This window comes from Pelecanus crispus, chromosome 3, assembly GCF_030463565.1.
Source record: "Pelecanus crispus isolate bPelCri1 chromosome 3, bPelCri1.pri, whole genome shotgun sequence".
Classification (NCBI taxonomy): domain Eukaryota; kingdom Metazoa; phylum Chordata; class Aves; order Pelecaniformes; family Pelecanidae; genus Pelecanus; species Pelecanus crispus.
In genome coordinates this window covers 86,985,007-87,002,628 of record NC_134645.1, presented here as the reverse complement: position 1 = coordinate 87,002,628, position 17,622 = coordinate 86,985,007, and the positions used below count along the sequence as shown (strand labels likewise).

The 17,622-nt window shown below is 41.2% G+C and overlaps 1 protein-coding gene across 1 annotated transcript in view; it reads right to left on the bottom strand.

The window, feature by feature from the left end:
• Positions 1-3,544, bottom strand: part of MMS22L (MMS22 like, DNA repair protein) — a 96,298-nt gene extending 92,754 nt beyond the window's left edge. The window contains exons 1-2 of the mRNA XM_075708116.1: positions 3,366-3,544; positions 983-1,108 (exon numbers count right to left, since the gene is read on the bottom strand). Coding sequence (XP_075564231.1) covers positions 983-1,108; positions 3,366-3,544 — 305 coding nt within the window. The remainder of the gene's footprint in view (positions 1-982; positions 1,109-3,365) is intronic.
• Positions 3,545-17,622: the final 14,078 nt, after the last annotated feature.

The following is a 17,622-nucleotide window of genomic DNA, read 5'->3' as shown; positions in this document are numbered from 1 at the left end:
GCTCACACTAAATGCTGAAAGGGATACAGTGTTTCTTTTAACTAAGTTATCCTCTGACCTCCTCCATTGTCAGATTTTTTTTAAATCACAGTGAAATCAAAGCTTGCATCAAACAAGCAAAGCTAAATAATAGTCGTTTTAATATATGTCCTGCCATCTATGCAATCATGTTTCAGTAAGCCAGACCCTATTAATGATGTTTCACATCATGCCCTTGGTCATACCCTAAAGGGATTGAAGAATCCACTACAATCGAAGGAATGATGGAATATATCACATATTTGAGGAATCATACAAAAGCTCCTCTCCCATTCACTCTCTGTATGTGCTGTACATCCTGAGGATTATCAGTAGCAAAGAGGATTATTGGTGATCTGTGTATTTGCATTGACCAGATTAAACATCTACATTGAATTAGTCAAACACTGAGTAACTGTATCTGAAGAGATTGCTGAAGCTATCCTAATCCAAACAATTGAAGAAAGTGCTGCATCCAGCATTTGCAGTATTTGATTTTTAACCTCCACTTTTCTTTATGCACAAAAAAAGGACTTAAAAATCTTTACAAGACAACTTTAATTATATGAGTAGCACAATCTTATTCAAGGAAATCTTATATAGTTTATTCATATATTCTGAAGCTAGAGCCTTCTAAATTAATCACACCACCATTGTAATAACTATACTTATCAATTTTTATCTGGTGATGGCTAAGATATGCACCACACTGCTTAGAAACTTAATAATAAATCCCGTAATATTATAAATGTGACACAAAATTTACTTATTCCTGTAATTCCATCTGTGTCTTATCCATCACTTACTGGAGTGTCAGATAGACAGCGTAATCTTTCTGGATGCATTGCATAGCCCATAGTCTTTTATGATTTTACAATCAAAAACTTGAAAAGTTTGTTACATCCTTAAGGTGGGTATAATTATGGAAGTGGATTAATTATAAAATACACTAACATTATCATACCTAAGTAATCCAAAAAGAAGTCCACAGGATTCAACTAATGCCGTTTCAGTAACCCACTGAAAGCCAAACAGTTCCACTACATCTTCTTCATAGTCATTTGGAGAAGGATCTAGTCTCAACAAAACCCTGTAAAATAAAGCCAAAAATATTCATACATTCCCCAGAAATAAACCTATAGAATACAATATCTACAGCTGGCTTAAGTATCACTGATATTTTATCAATATATCAGCAACATGTATACTATAGATAAGAAGGGGTACCAGTGCTCTCAAAAGACAGACTGTTATACCTTTTATAGCAATATAACATACAGTACATAAAATATGACAGCTCCTAGCTTCAAGAGCATAAAAACATGATACAGTCACAGGGCACAGTATATTTTAGAAACAAATAAAAATTAACAAGCTACCACCTTGAAGCATCTTCATCCTTACAAAGGGGCTGAGACACAACATACAGACTGTCCTTAACAGAAGAGGCTGCTACATTAGGTGACATGCTCCACTGTAAATGTAGGTTTGGAATCTGTCTCAATGTATACTACATGCCTAATAACTAATGCTAGAACATTTATTTGCTTCTTTATATACATTTAATAATAGTTACATAGAACACATTGATAAAAGCACATAATAAAAGCACACTTTTAGGTAGGTGAACTGATGAGGGTCACAAAATGTGACTTCATTATTGTAACCTAAACTAACACTAGGCCATGACTTTAGCCATTGCTCTGGCTAAAGAAAAAAAACAAAATCAGAATTACCATTTTACTCAAAGTGGAAAAAATCAGACATCTGTATAGATTGTTAAAACATTACTAATTGTGCAAATATAAAAATATTTCACTAATGTGCTTTCAAAAAAAATCACAGCAAACTGTATAATAAAAACAACAAAGACATCGAATTATTTCAGAATTTTCCCACTGATTTTCATAAAATACTTCAGTGTAGATGAAGCTGAATTCACTAAGATGCAAGAAATATTTCTGGTTTGAAAAATAAAAAAAGTGTACTGAGCAAGAAATTGGTTTTCATTATCTCACGCACCAAATTCATATTCTTCTTGAGCTATGCGCTATTACCAATTCAGTTCTCAGAGGCAAAAAGAGCATCTGCTGAATTACCGGCTCAATCTCCCACAACACCTGTAGTTCACCTGGTAACTGCCTAAACATTGGTCTGTTTTGAAGCCTTTAGCAATTAAATCCAGTTACTCTTGTTCAAGATAATGAAAACAGAGGAGTCCCTCACATGCAGGCTTTTCCAAGAATTTACAAGCCAAGTAGACAAGGTGAATAAACGACAGGAGAACAGTATTATCATGACTGTAGCGATCTGGGAAACCTGTCTACATGCAAGCTCCTGAGTGAGCTTTCACATGAAATTGTTTCTGTCATGAAATGCTTCTTTGTCAGTGTGGAATCCACTACAGATATGTTCATGCAGACACAGGCTCTCTCAGTCCTCTACTTGACATCAATTTGAATGAATGTGCTCTGATCCAACAAAAACAAACCAATAAATAAGGCAGGGAACGGCAGAGTTGCAGCAGAACCCCCTTTAAGGCTTTATAGAAAAGGCTGTGGAAACAAAGGTTAAAAAAAAAACCAAATTAACAACACAAAATACGAGGCTTGGCAGGAGAAACCCCCAGAAAGTATTCAAATTCAAAGGTATAAAGAAAGCACTGGGAAAGACAGACAGACAGAAAGATTATGATTTTGTAGGAAAATCAAGATAACCCCTGCAGGATCAGCAAATGGCACAGAAAACCAAGCTGGATCACAGACAGCAAAGAAGATATTAACTAAAACAAAGTAACATTTTAGAATCTCATGGAAAATACTTACTTGTTACGCATATGACTTCTGAACCTTAAATCCAGAATGCATGTAAAGGTAGAGCTTTGAGAAATATGGTCTTAAAACTACAAAGGACAGTCCCAGCGATCTGAGGAAGCTGGGCAGAGCAGGTTTGTTTCTATCATGTGGAAAAGAGAGAAAGGGCCAGCATCAAATAGAACATACAACTGGAAAAAGCAGTGGTGCAGCCTCCTTAGAAATGTAAGGAGTCTTGGATGCTGTTGCCCAACAGGTCAGTTTTGAAGTGTCCCAACAGGCCTGTAAGAGGTCCCTTATAATATCTTTAAAGTAAGTTCACAAAGCTAGGAACTGGACCTAGAACACTGTTCAAAGCAGTGTATCAACACAATTGCCCTTCCTGCTTTAGTATACCACCAGGTTGATCTCAGGATCATAAGAACCAAAGAACAAACTGATCTGGAAACCCTGTCAGCATTTAGAGGCACCAAACACCAGTGGAAAGAATATCTTAGAAGGTTATTATATTTGTAACTCAAAAAACCTGCATACCTCTTAAGAGATCCACACGCTAAATAAGACTCTGCAGAGAAGCTTCTCCCTCCATTTTGGTTGTCAAAAGCGCAGGAAAAACAAGGCGGCTTTGAGTTCTCACTCTCCACTTCCATTGCCATCTCCAAGCTTTCAGTGAGAAACGGGGGTGTGGAGGAAGCCACAAAGTCATCGTCCATTGTTTCCGCCTGATCCAGAAAATAAACAGATAAATTAAAAAACACTTATAGTGTTTCTTCAAATAATTTTCTCATTGTTACAACTCCCCATAATCCTTCAGCTCAAGTGAGATGCAGATCTGACTAACTGTAACGTCAAACTAACAAACAGAGACATACCGCCAAGAAAGGCGATCATGGTCTCACGCCCTGCCACACAATTCTGCTGCTTTATGCAACTTCATCTCCCTCCATCATAACCTGTTCAGGGAATCACATCAGTGAAAAGCTAACCCCACAAAAACCAAAATAGGCTCATTTTCTTCTGGTTTAGCTCTCTAAATTGACTAGTCATGAGCTTAGTCTAGCACAAGCTTAAAACAAGAGGCAGGAATACATTGCAAGGCATGGGACAGCTACTTTCAGCAACACTTCATTTTGTGACCAGAGTAGCTATGCTATGAAAATACATCATGCATTACAGGCTCCCAGTTGTCCATGACTTTAAGACAATATTACGGCTCAAGTTCTTTCTAAGAAGCAGTAAATACAGCCCATGTGATAATTACCTAACTCTGAAATGCTAAAGTTTTAAAGCACAGAAGATGATTCTGACATAGCTCAAGTTGGAAGTTTCTATTAAAAAACTCTGACTTCCAAGGAAACTGAAAAAAAGAGAAACAAAAGCAAAAGGAGAAGGAATATCACATCCAAAAGAAGTTCACTGTATACTTAACAATAGTGAATTAATATTTTATACAACATACTGAAAGAGTAGAACTAGGCAGCAGGTGCCACAGAGTTCTACAATAATATGCAAACAATGTAACTAGAACTATTAGCTCTAAATTTAGTTTTCACATTCATCGCTGCCAGTTTTTGATGCTGTTCTTGCAGAAACCAGTTTACACCATTGCTAGAGACTGGTAAGACAGAGGCTTGACTGAAAAATGGAGTGCAAGGAAAAAAAAGAAAGTTTCCATCCTACTTTAACCCATTCATTCACATTCCTGCAGTGCAGTCGGCTGTGCAGCAGAAACACTGGGAACTCTTAAGTGAAAGGATGACTTCAGTGCTCCAGTTTACAGCAGGACCCTATGCATAGCTGTGTTAGCACAACCGGCAAGGCAGAAATAAGCAGCTAAAGGGAATGCTCTAAATCAGGCAAAGAGTTTCTAAGCAAAGTCAGTTCAATTTAGGGATCAAAAACTGCCCCACACAGTAGAAAACACTAGGAAAAAAGTGCAGGAAGGGCAGCTCTTCACGGTCACAAGTCACGTCAGTTCTGTACTTGTCTATCACACCCCTGACCCAGCGGAACCAATTACTGACTTCAAGCACCGCAACCCTGGCCAGCCGTGCTGGGGAACAGCTTCCCAGGCGGTCGCAATCCGCGGGCAGGAGCCGCAAACCGGCCACAGAGCCGCCGGCAGCAGCACCCAGCCGCCTGCCAGGCGCTGGGCAGCGGCCACCGGGCAAGCACAGCCGCCGCGGATCTGCCACGAACACGACCCACACCCGTAACACCCGCGGCCCAGCGCCGCTCCCCGCCTCTCCCCGGAGGCGCTTCCGCGCCGCGCCAAGCCGGGCCGGGCCAGGCCCAGGCCGGGTGGACGCGTCCGTCCCGCTAGACCGGGCCGGGCCGGGCCGGGGGAACGCCTCAGACCGCGGCGGGCCAGCGGCGGGCCGGGGGGACGCCTCACGCCGCGGCGGGCCAGCGGCGGGCCGGGGAGCGGGGCTGTGAGTGGGAAGGCCGGCGCGGTACCTGCGCGCTGGCGGAGCCGCCGCTCCCCGCCGGCGCCCGGATGCTTTTCCGTCCGTCCCGCGCGCCACCGCCAGCCCAGCAGTGCGCAGGCGCCGCGGCGCCGATTGGCCGCCCGGCCGCTCCTCCTACCCCCGCCGCCCGGCTCCTCCTCCGCCCCGGGAGGGCGGCGCCCGCCCGCTCCCTTCCTTTCACTTCCTCGCCGCCCTCCGCGCCGCGCCCGCCCCGCTCCTCCCCTCCCGCCCGCCTCAGGGCGAAGCGAAGCGCCGCGCGCGCGCGCGCGCGCGCGCCCCCCGCCGCCGGCCGCGAGGCGCCTCCCCGCGGCGGCCGCCCCCACCCCGTCCCGCCAGCGCGTGCCCGGCTGCCCGCCGCCGGCGGCCCCCCCGCCCCCCCCCCCGCGGGGCACGCGCCGCCCCCCGCCCCCCCCGCCCCGCCGCGCTTCCCTCGCCGTCAGGTCCTGCCTCCCTCCCCCCGCCCCTGCCCGCCGCCGGCTTCTGCCCCTGGCTCCCCGACCCCCTCCCTGCCCTCACCCGCGCCGCGGCCGCACTTCCCAGCCCCTGGCCGTTCCCCGTGCGCTGCTTACTCGCCCGCTTCTTGAAATTCAGGTGGGGGTTCGCCGCCGCCCCCCCCCCCCCCCCCCCCCCCGCCCCCAGAAGCCCAGAACACTCTCGCAGCTCCCCTCAGTGCGCCCTTTGCCCGCCTAGCCACCACAAGTGGTTTCTGGCCACTTCTCACCTGAGCGCCACCATCTTGCCGCGGCGGGTGAGCGCCCCAGAGCAGACCCCCGCTTCCCAGCCTTCGCGTACTTCGGCGGCCCGCCGCCGCGTCCTCCGGCCCGGCCGCCCCGGCTCCCTCATCCCCGCGCTCCCCCGCAGCCGCGGGCGGGAGGGCCTGGTCTTCTCTGGTGCCTTACAGACCCCGACCCAGCCTTCCCGTGTGTGTCAGGTACCGCTCCCGTCCCGGGACACGAGCAATTCTCATCACGCGTGGGAAGTGCTTAACACGCGTGAAATTCCCGCTGGCTGTGGCTCTTTTCATTTACCCTAAGTGCCTGCATTGGCTATGACAGTCACCGCCGAATAGGGGCCGGGGAGAGTGTCCTAAAACCTCTGCCTGGCGTGCATGCCTGGCTTGACATGCCTGGCTTGACATGCACACTGTGCACCTAGCAGCTTTCGGATCTTTTTAATAATTATTCTGCTATTTTGGATTGCCTTGCTTTGATTTCATTTCAAAATGCTCTTCGAGTTTCGCGCTCTTTTGGGGGTGTAAATTAGCAGCGGTGCATGCAACTTTTGTTTCTAACAAGAAAGTTGCTGTAAAAAGTTTTGCTGTTGCTGCTGCAGCTTGCTGTGGAAACTCTCCTGTGATTATAAAAGTGCTTCGTTTGCTCCTGTGTCTGTTAGAATCCCTCATTTCCTTCTTTAAATTCCTGTCTAATTAAAAAAACAGTGCATCATGGTTAAATAAAACTGTACCCAGGATAACCCTGATTTCCATATGCAGATTTATCTGCACTGACAGCCCCCTCTCCCTCTCTTAGTCTGTTTCCTCTCTCCCTCCCTCTCTCTCCCTCTTTCTCTTCCCCTCTCTTCCTCTCTTTTTGTCTCTTTATGTGTATTGCATTATGCCTGAATAATTTTTAGCCCTTTTTTTTTTTTCCTCCCCTCTTGCACGCACATGCTAAAATAACTAGACAAAGATGCAAGGTGGTTGCTGCAGTCCCTGTCTCTAGGACAAAACCAAGAAAGCTCGTGATTGCAATGCCACCTTTCCTTTCTTTTTTTTTTTTCCTTTTTTTTCCCCCCACCCATGCTCGGTGATTAAACTTCCCCAGGATGGGGAAGGAAAAGGAGCTGGAAATGAAAGAGGGTTGAGGAAAAATCCCATTGCAGCAGCTGCAGCCAGTGGTGTCTGCTGCCAGATGTGCTAACGTTGCTGGGGTCCTTGACACTAAAAGGCAGTATTAAAATATTTGGAGACAAAAGCTGCATCCTCAGTGATCATTTTCTTTATTTAACATGGCAGCAGGCGCCGTGTGGGGGAAAATCAACATGCTGGATTTTGAACTGGACTTTTCTCCTTTCTAGGATGAAAGGATGTTATCTATCCCGTGCCAAGAGGGAACTGAGGTAAGAGAGCTGATCCAGCTCCTGCTTTTTCATAGTATATTTCCTAAGCATCTTTTCTGAAACAACCTATATATATATGTATGTGTGTATATATTTGTATATTTCTATGTTTGTGTATTTGTGTATTTGGTTTCAAGTCAGTAAGTGGTAATGTTTTTTTCCTGTCTTCACATCAACCCAGAGAAAGTTAATTCACAATATATATTCCAAGCTTGTTTGGAAGGGTCGTTTTGTGGGGTTTTCTTCGAATACATTTTTGTTTGCAGAGAAGACTTCAGCAGTGACATCATGGTCGACTGCTAATATTAAAACCGATTTTCAAAGTCTTAAAAAAAAAAAAGCCAATAACTTTGCGATAAGAAATTGTGCTGGATATTCATATGCTCTATTTTTCAGTTGCACTCTAAATATTGGAAGTCTTATTAAAGCGATAGTGAGATTTTTTTTATTATTATTATTTCTAGCACAGAAGCGATGAATGCTGCATAATTAAGTACAGTATTTAATTTGGCTGTTGTGAAGCAAAAGAATAAGGTAATAATTTTTATTGTACTAATCAGACTCAAGATGTTCTCTGTGTTAATTGGGTTAAAAAAATTGCAGTACTTATTAGAAATTCTAATTTCACAATGCAGCACTGACAATAAGCTCAGCCAGTGAATTATTCACATCTTTAATTTGCTCTCTTAATGACAGTGTTCTGTAATCAGAGTGCAGAGACTGCTTCCTATGCATTATGTATGATGTTCAGGACTTAAATGCAGGACATTATGAAGCCTCTCAGTGGCTCAGTAATTAGTTTTCCACAAGACAGGGCTTAGATATTCACAGATAAAAGTCTACAGTTGAGATAATGTTAAGGTGGTGACTCATGCTAACAAAAGCAGGGAAGTTCAAATTTAATGCTGAAACTGCTCTTCATTCTCCCTCATTGTGCATAGGTGCAGGGGGAGGGGAAGAAAGTCTTCAAAACTAGCCTGCCATGGTGAGTACACTGCGGACAGCCCAAGGGGGCAAACTGGGGGCTCCTTTCACTTTGAAGCCGTGTGTTTGGCAACTTTACTGGTCAGAGGGTGGTGGTGGAGTTGCATTTTGTGCCTTTTTTTAACAGGTTGTGAAAAGGGCAATAATGTACACAGCCATCAGAGAGCAACCATCAGTAGGATAGATTAAACGTATTTTAAAGGATTTTACCTGAAGCACAGGCATTTGTAACTTTGTCAAATTAGGATGTTTTGAATGGGAGCTACTTTGTTATGTGTAGAAACTTTGAGAACACCTGATGCTTGCTATATTGCTGTTGTACCTATTTCAGCTGTCACAGTCTTTACTGCATACACATTTTAGAAAATATGTTATTTTTCTAACAGTTTAGTTCTCACCATCCAAAATGTAAATCATAATGCAGGTCTGTTCGTTTTTCCTTGGATCATTTACCTGGCGTTACATCAGGTGATTTAAATGTAGGGAATATGCATGGTTATGCAATTTTCCTACTTCTGTATGCTGCTTATTATAGCATGAAACCCAAGAATATTGAAATGAAGTTGGAAAATGTTACTTTTTCCAGACTTAGTTGCTAGTCAGGCTGGCAGCTGTACCTTTGTCCTGAGTTCTCACATTAAAACAATCATAAATTTTTACTGGAAACAAAATATCTGACTAGAGAAGGTTATTTACTGTCCTGGTTTCAGCTGGGATAGAGTTAATTTTCTTCCTAGTAGCAGGCATAGTGCTGTGGTTTGGATTTAGTAGGAGAAGAATGTTGGTAACACACTGATGTTTTTAGTTGTTGCTAAGTACTGCTTCTGCTAGTCAAGGACTTTTCAGCTTCCCATGCTCTGCCAGGTACACAAGAAACTGGGAGGGGGCATAGCCAGAATAGTTGATCCAAACTGACCAAAGGGCTATTCCATACCATATGACATCATGCTCAGTATAGAAACTGGGGGGGGGGGGGGGGGGGGTGGGGGTTGGCCGGGGAGCAGTGATCGCTGCTTGGGAACTGTCTGGGTATCGGTCGGCGGGTGGTGAGCAATTGCATTGTGTATCACTTGCTTTGTATATTATTGTTATTATCATTATTATATTGTTACTATTAGCATTACTATTTTACTTTATTTCAATTATTAAACTGTTCTTATCTCAACCCAGGAGTGTTTCTCACTCTTACTCCTCCAATTCTCTCCCCCATCCCATCCGGGTAGGGGGAGTGAGCGAGCGGCTGCGTGGTGCTTAGTTGCTGGCTGGGGCTAAACCACGAAGGTTATTTTCTGTTAACTCTCCAAAGACTACTTTGAAATAAACATGCTTGTGCAGTGTTTACAGGATTGCGATTCCAGTTATTACAGATGGTCTACCAATAAAAGTTTTAGGTTTAAATTAAAAAAAAGAATTGCTAAAGAGCCCAACTTGATAGTCAAGTACAGATATGGGATTCAGAATTTTGAGTACATCTAGATTTTTGAAGCAAAATATTTTAAAGCTAATTCCTTTAAAAAATTTTCACCAAAGACTACATCTGGAATTTGGTGTTATTAGCAGCTGTTGCTAGTGTTATCTGTCCTTAAGGCTGTGGGACAAGTTACTAAGTCATTGCTCTTCACAAAGTGCTATATACTGTGACCGGGTTAGACATTATATATAGTCCAGTCCTGAAAGTAATTGTCGTTAAACTGTTGAATAAAGAAGCTGCAGATTAGATCAATGTAGCTAGGTGATCCATAGCTAGAAGATTGTATCAGAATCCAAGTGATTGTCTACATGAAGAAATTGATTGAGTCTTTTGCAGAATATGACTTTCATTCCAAGTCAAGATCCCACCGCAAGTGGTGGTGTAATGTGGTATCACTATCAGTACATAGCTACATTTCTTTGGTTCCTTCAGCAGAGAATCATACAGCTGAAAAAGACTCCAAGAAGGCGTCATGTCCACCCACTCACTCTTCCTTCAAAGCCAGGATCAATAAAATTTGTCTTTTTAAATGGACGTTTGCCTGTCTTCGTAAAGATTTGGTATGATTACTTACCCAAGTATCTATTGGAGCATTTCACTAGTCTTCCCATGAGAAAGTTTTTCCTGATTTCTGATCTTAAACTGAACTTGCTGAAAGTAAATTACATGAACCTATTATTTTTTGCATAGTGGTTACAGGGAATTTATTTTCCTCTTTGCAGCAGACATATTTACATATTTGAGATTTTTAGCCATGTTTTCACTGTATTCTTCTCTTAACCTATTCCAATTTGTTGTTTTCTTCTATATAGAAAAAAAAAATGTGGTTTTTTTTTTTTTTCCTTGTACTTCATTAATTCTTGTTGCTCTCCTCTGGCCTCTCCCTGTTTCTTTCTTGAAATGCACTGCTCCAGACTAAAGCATGATATTCCAACTGCCATATAAGTTCTACATTTTCATTGAATGAAAGGTAGTTTGTCACTTCTGTTGTCTTCTTAAGAAAATCTTAACGATATGACTTGCACATTGCAGGTGCAATGACATCAGTTAATCCAGGAAACCATCTAGTACAATATGAAGAGATGCAACACGTGTTTGAATAGGTTTTTAATTCAAAGGTTTATACTCCTAGCAGGAGTCTTCATGGACATATTATCCAGTAGCCTTAACTCTCATGGTAGGTGCCTGTGACTGACCTGATAAGTGATGTCCAGATATGAGCCATCATACTGAGAAGAATATCTGAAGTGTTCAGTCCTCAGAGGATTGTCTAAAGAAGCACTAACAGAAAGTCAAAATTTTAACCTGTGCCCCTGTTGTAAAGGAGTTTGGGTGGCCAGAAGTTACTAAAATCTCAACTTCTCCACATAACCCCAGCCAGATTGGACAATCTGAGTTTGAGGCACTACAACAGTCAGGTGAGAAAACTTCTTTGTGAAAGTGGCAAGGGTGTTAGTAGCAACCAGAAAATAAGGACCAGGGTTAGCTGCAGCAAAGATTAACAGTATGTTTTAGTTAAAAAATAAAGGTTAGAAAGTTAGCCCATTCTAACTAGCCTAGCAGATTCATTCTACATCTGAGCTATGTATCTAGGAAAGAGCAAAGTGTTGTCTATCCAGTCTGTTAAAGTGGAGATCAGTTAATTTTTAGCTCTGAGGAAGGAGGAGTACTGTCATTCCTGGGTCAGAGGAAGACAGTTCATACTGTCCTTGAGTTGTCATGACACGGGAGGAGAACAACATTTCTGAAGCCAAAATGGAAGAGTCATGTGTCTAAAGAATTAAAGATGACTTGCAATGTTGCCAGGGGATCAGGGTTAATATAATCTGGTTATGAAGACATAGTGGCTACCAAAGAAAATTTTAAGAACCTTTATGTGATTGCACAGGCATGTATTTAATGTATTTGGAATGTAATCCTTTTACTGTCCTCTTACTGGCTTGTAACTTCCCATGGTCAGGAATCTTGCAAGTTTTTTGGAGTGATCTGATTCATATTTCTCTATTTCTTCTTATATCAAAAGTCTAAGAAAACAGTTTTAACTCAGTGCAATTTTTAGCAATATCTCTAATAAAAAGTTAGGAAAAACCCATCCATATTATATTTCCAGGAGTAGTATTTTGTGCTTTTATTTATATTTCTCCAGCCTCAAGTACCATTATAAATATTAGGTTCTGAAGTGGTATGATGAGTTAAGTATTTCCAAATGTCTTCTCTTAATCTAGCCTAATAATGCAGTCCTTTCATATGCATAATTCCCATGAAAACCAGTGGGAGTACTACATTGTAGAAGGAATAATGGATACATATGCCAGGGTATCTCCCTTTTGAGTCATTATTTTAACATGATTGACAAAGAATAAGGTTAACCAAAAGAAGCAAATATTGAGAGTGGAAAGAGAGTTGTTGATAATATTTTGAATTCCAACTTTATCTGTTTCTCCACTGAAAGATATATGCGAATGGAATAACAGTAATCAGAATATCTGATAGAAATCTCAAATGTATTTACATTCACTAGTGCTTTCCAGGAATATTTCGCAAGTAGGTCATATGCATTCAAGTCAGTAAAGCTCCATATAATTGATTCGATATTAAGAATTCCAACCTATATATAAGCCTATGTATATATTATATAAAGTAGAATAGTGATAAATATTCATCCTATAAACTCAGTTTGGGCTTTTTTGCAAAGTCAAACTAGAAATAGCATAATGTACTGTATGAGTTCACATACTCAATCTTCTATAAAATGTAAATCCATAAAACTTTACAGTTCTTATCTGCATCCATAGTAGGCCAGAAAAAAATCTTACTAAGAATACTTAATATTGCACAACAGCATCTTGCTGCTTCCAATGGGCTTCTCTTGTCTCCTCATCTGTGCATACTTTCTGTACCTACTCTCACGCTAGGAGCTACTTTGTATCCTCATTAAACTCCAGCTTTCATTGCTCACTTGCTAGTTTTTCAGCCATTCTTCTTAAACTTTTCCCCATACTTGGTTTGAAGCTCAGGAGGCTTTTACTATTCCCAAAGCATCCCTCCTTAAAACTCTTTTGTTTTGTTGCTACATGTGTTGACAACAGTTAGACTGCTGATGTCCTTGAGATCTCTTCATGTCACACTATCTCTTTTTTCATTGTTTTCTGGTAGTATCCCATTTCTTGTCTCTTTATGGTTAGAATGCAAGGTCTCTAGTGAAAACACTTCTTTTTTTCTGTGCTTGTAGAGAGCGCAAAACAGAGGGCTTTTAGGCTCTGTCTTAATACAATGAATAATCGTTAACAGTAGTAATACAAATAATGTGTGCAGTTAATAATTTTAGCTGCTACCCTTTTAATTCCTAGTAACACAGAGAGACTTTTCAACTCCTAACAACTTCTTTGCAATAGAGTTCCATCTGGATCCCGGGAAGTTGACAGGTTAGGGCAGTAGGAAACTGAGGAAGAAAGGGGCCGAATACAAGCAAAGCAGAACCTACCGTCAAAATATTTCTGTTCAGTGCTCTCTGTTTATTATCTTTGTTTCTCCTATATAATACTTCATCAAAAAGATCCTAGGTCCAGTAATGATTGTGCTGAAAGCTTTTTGGCTCTGGGGTACATAAATTGTTGCCTCTGTGTGGTACACAGTGGTAATACAGACCTTGTAGACACAGCTGAAGGATTGTATCAGTCCTGCTGTAGACTGGGGGTATTTTTGCCAGAAGGAATAGATTTGGCTGAGAGTGGCTGTGGTGGAGCAAAAAATTTCTGTGAAAAAAAGACATTATAAAGCTGTGATGGGGGGCACCATGGTGCAAAGAGGGGTCAGGATATTGAAAGGCAATGCAACTTGCTGGCACAGGGACTGGCAAGGAGATCTATGAAGGGTTGCTGGACAAGGAGGGACATAGTAATGTGACTGAAATAAGTAGGACCCTAAGAGCTATGAACTCTTGAGCATAAATGTATACAGCGTTTAGAATCAAGGTCAGGCTGGGAGAAGACTATAGAGGCTAGGCAACGTCAAGGAGGAGTTTGTTCAAAGAGTGAGGGGGAAAAGATGATGCACAGTCCGGGAAAGAACCAGTGCTTTTAACATGTTGTGATACACTCATATTCTAGATGTTGGAGGATGGGTTTCTGGCTACCAGCATTTTGGTGTACTGTGTGTTGGTGGTATCAAATGTGACGAGATACTTGGGGAAGTGGAAGGCAGAACTCTGCAATCCAGTATGAAGCTTAGAAGGAACCTCTGGCTAAACAATATCACAAACTTTTTCGTGCAGAATTTTTAAAAACAGAATATTTGCTTTACCACCACTGCATGGATTTGTAGTTGACAGTATTTGAATGAAGGTCGTTAATTAGAAAACAGTATAATACTGCGAGGCCAGCTATCATTCTCCAATTCACACTGTCTAATCATAGAATCGTTTAGGCTGGAAAAGACCTTTAAGATCATCCAGTCCAACCATTAACCTAACACTACCAAGTCCACCACTAAACCAATTAAGGGTAGAGTAGTAATTTAATGTTTCCTGGCTTGGTGGCTGGATTATTTTTTAATGAAAGTAAAAACTAGGAATCATTAAGATTGGAAAGGATCTCTAAGATCATCAATCCAACCATCAACCCAACACCACCATATCCACTAAAGCATCTCCCAAAGTGCCACGTCTACCCGTTTTTTGAACACTTCCAGGGATGGTGACTCCACCACCTCTCTGGGCAGCCTCTTCCAATGCTTGACTACCCTTTCTGTGAAGAATTTTTTCCTAATATCCAATCTAAACCTCCCCTGGTGCAGCTTGAGCCCATTTCCTCTCGTCCTATCACTTGTTACTTGGGAGAAGAGACCAACACCCACCTCACTACAACCTCCTTTCAGGTAGTTGTAGAGAGCAATAAGGTCTCCCCTCAGCCTCCTCTTCTCTAGGCTTGTCTTTCCCTTGTTGGGAAACAAGGCTGGGCTCCTGCTTTGCTGGTTAGCAAAGCTGTTTTTTTCTCATGGCTTGTCCAGAGGCTGTAAATTTAGAAAGCATATCAGCTATCTGTGTAGATATGAATGTGGGCATCACACAGAGGCACTCCTGAGTGTAAACCACATTTTCAAACAGGTGGCTAAAAAGCCATATAGTTAGTCTTAACCAGTGTAATTTGAGAATCACAATAATCATTCAAGAAAGTATCTCTGATAAATGTCATCTGCGGTTTCCAAAAGTTTTGTCCATTCTTGTCTCATCTCAATAATATTCCCTTTTCATTTTCTCAGTGCTTTGTGCTCTTTGCCTCAGTGTAACCTGCCAAAAAAAATTTTGGATGACTATTGGATACTTAGCATGACTTCAAAGATTTTGAATTACAAAATCTTTTGATTTGTTTTTTCCCCCTCTGAATTTCATAGTCATATTTATATAATGAGTATCTCAGGCTTAGCAACTTAGAAAACAGAGACGTCATTAGCAAAAAGGATGCAAAGGCAATGGCTTCAATTCAGTTTCTTATTCTGCACAGCTTATCTGTATGATTTCAGGAGCTCAGTTCATGCTTGTCTGTCTGTTCCTCAACTGTGTAATAGAAAAGGAAATCTTCCTACTTTTTGCAGAATCTAAAGTTCAAATCTCTTTGGACCATATGAATTTTAATGCAGGTTTTCTCTTTTAGTATGTCATTAAACACACCGGTGACATGTTACTCTCATTTAAAGTCTCCAGGAAGCTCCTAGATACTTTAGGACTTGAGCAAATGTATAAAACCAAGTTGGTATGAACAAGTGTGAAGATTAACAAATGTTTCCCATGATCAATGAAAAGAAGTTCTGTTGAGCATCTGTCTAGTGAGATTCCTGAAAGGAGGTGGGAAAAGAGCTGATTTTTAAAATGAAACAGGAGCAGTCTGCGGAAGGGGTCATTTAGTATACTGCCCGAGAAATATCTTTTACACAAAACATCTTTTTATAACTGTAGTTATAGATTTGCAAAGGAATTTTTTTCAAAATACTCATTCTTAAAAGGAGTTCTGCATTGAGGTCTTCAAATTTGAATTGAGTTCTTTAGTTTCCTTTTATTTATTATTTATTTTAGGTCATCACTGCCCTGTTCATCTTTTGCACACCTTTATTCTGATTTCCCATTGCTCTTTCTTAGAACCTGGTAACGACACAAGCATATAGCCCTGAAGCTTTTCTTCATCCATTTAGATTTCATCAGTGTGTGGGATGAAGTTGTCCAAACTGTGTGTCATAGAGATACTTTTTAGCTAACTATACTAAAAACATCTATAAAACTATTTCCTATTAGATTGTTGGTTTGGTTTTGGGGTTTTTTTCCCCCTAGGGAAAAGTGAATAGTGAAGAAAGGCAGACCTTTCTCTTTAAAGGGATTCCAACACCTAGGAGGAACCAGTGAAAACAAATGCCTTTAGAAATGTATATAGAAATCAGTACAGGTTGTCTGAAGATGAGCTGTCAGCCATTGTGGCTGACATTAAGGCAACTGTATACAGATACCACTTTTCATCAGTTGACCTCAAAGCCTTTCTCAACGTAAATGAGCTTAACCTTAATTTTGCAGATGCCCTGGCTACCTAATTTGTAAAACATGGGTGTAAAATGATGTAATCTTTGTTTTGACAGCAACCACTTAAATATGGCTGAAACAGACGTTCTGGTGGAAGGGTTTATAATAGCAAACTTTAACATGACTGTACAAAGGAACTATTCTGAAGTGTGTATCATGGAGAAAAAAGGAGGAGTTTTGTTCCCAGTATCAGGTATCTAGCCTTCAAAGGGCTAGGTCTGTATGGTAACTGAAAATAATGCTCCTGTTACGATCCTATCTCTAGAAGTCCATACTATGATCTGAATATGAGTTGTACTATCCTTTCCGCAGAGAAAGGTTTTGTTAGATAGGAGGGTGATGATGGTGTCTGATGACTAGATCTGAAATCTTCAGAGGCAAATTTCTTCCTGGGAAGAGAGGAGAGAAGTTTGTCTGTCTGTCACTAGAGTAATTTTCCACTTCATAAAGTGACCTGTGTTTCATTCTGTCTACAGTATTTTTACTAAACACACACACACACACAGGGGCTGCAAAGAATTATAAGCTTTTTAGAGATTTTTCAGGTTTCCTGATGAGAGTTTTGTACTGTAATTTGCTAGATATGCTTATATGACTTAGAAGTACATTAAACTTTCCTAGTTGTTAGTGTGACATCAAGTTTAAGCTTGGAACAACGGAAGTAGAGAGCAGTGAGAATAAACTGATGGCTGTCTCACATCAAGCTTAAACTACAGAAATGAAAATACGTTATCATGAAAACTGTATTTGAAAATGTGTCTCAAATTAACTAGTGGGCATAAGTAAAGAATCATATCTAATTCCGTGTTGTCTATTCTAATAGATTTAACAGTAGTTACCAAAATATGGAAACTGCTCTTTTTGAAAAATGAAAATTGTACAATGGTATTATATAACAGATTAGATCTCATAATTTCAAGTAGGTTGATAAAAGCTGTAAAATTGTGCTATAATTATGGTTAGAGCTAACCACTTTTAGTCAACCATATCCAGTAAAACAGCACTCCAAAGAAATTTTAATTTATCCCCTGCTCAGATTGATGTGGTTTTCAGTATATGGTTATCCTTTGTGGACTAAATTAGAAAAATAACCTCTCCCAGTTCAACACTGAGTGCAAATACAAGCTGAATGTTCCAGGAGATTGTGGCAGCCCATCTTAGAGAAAGGACTGAGGGAATGGCCCT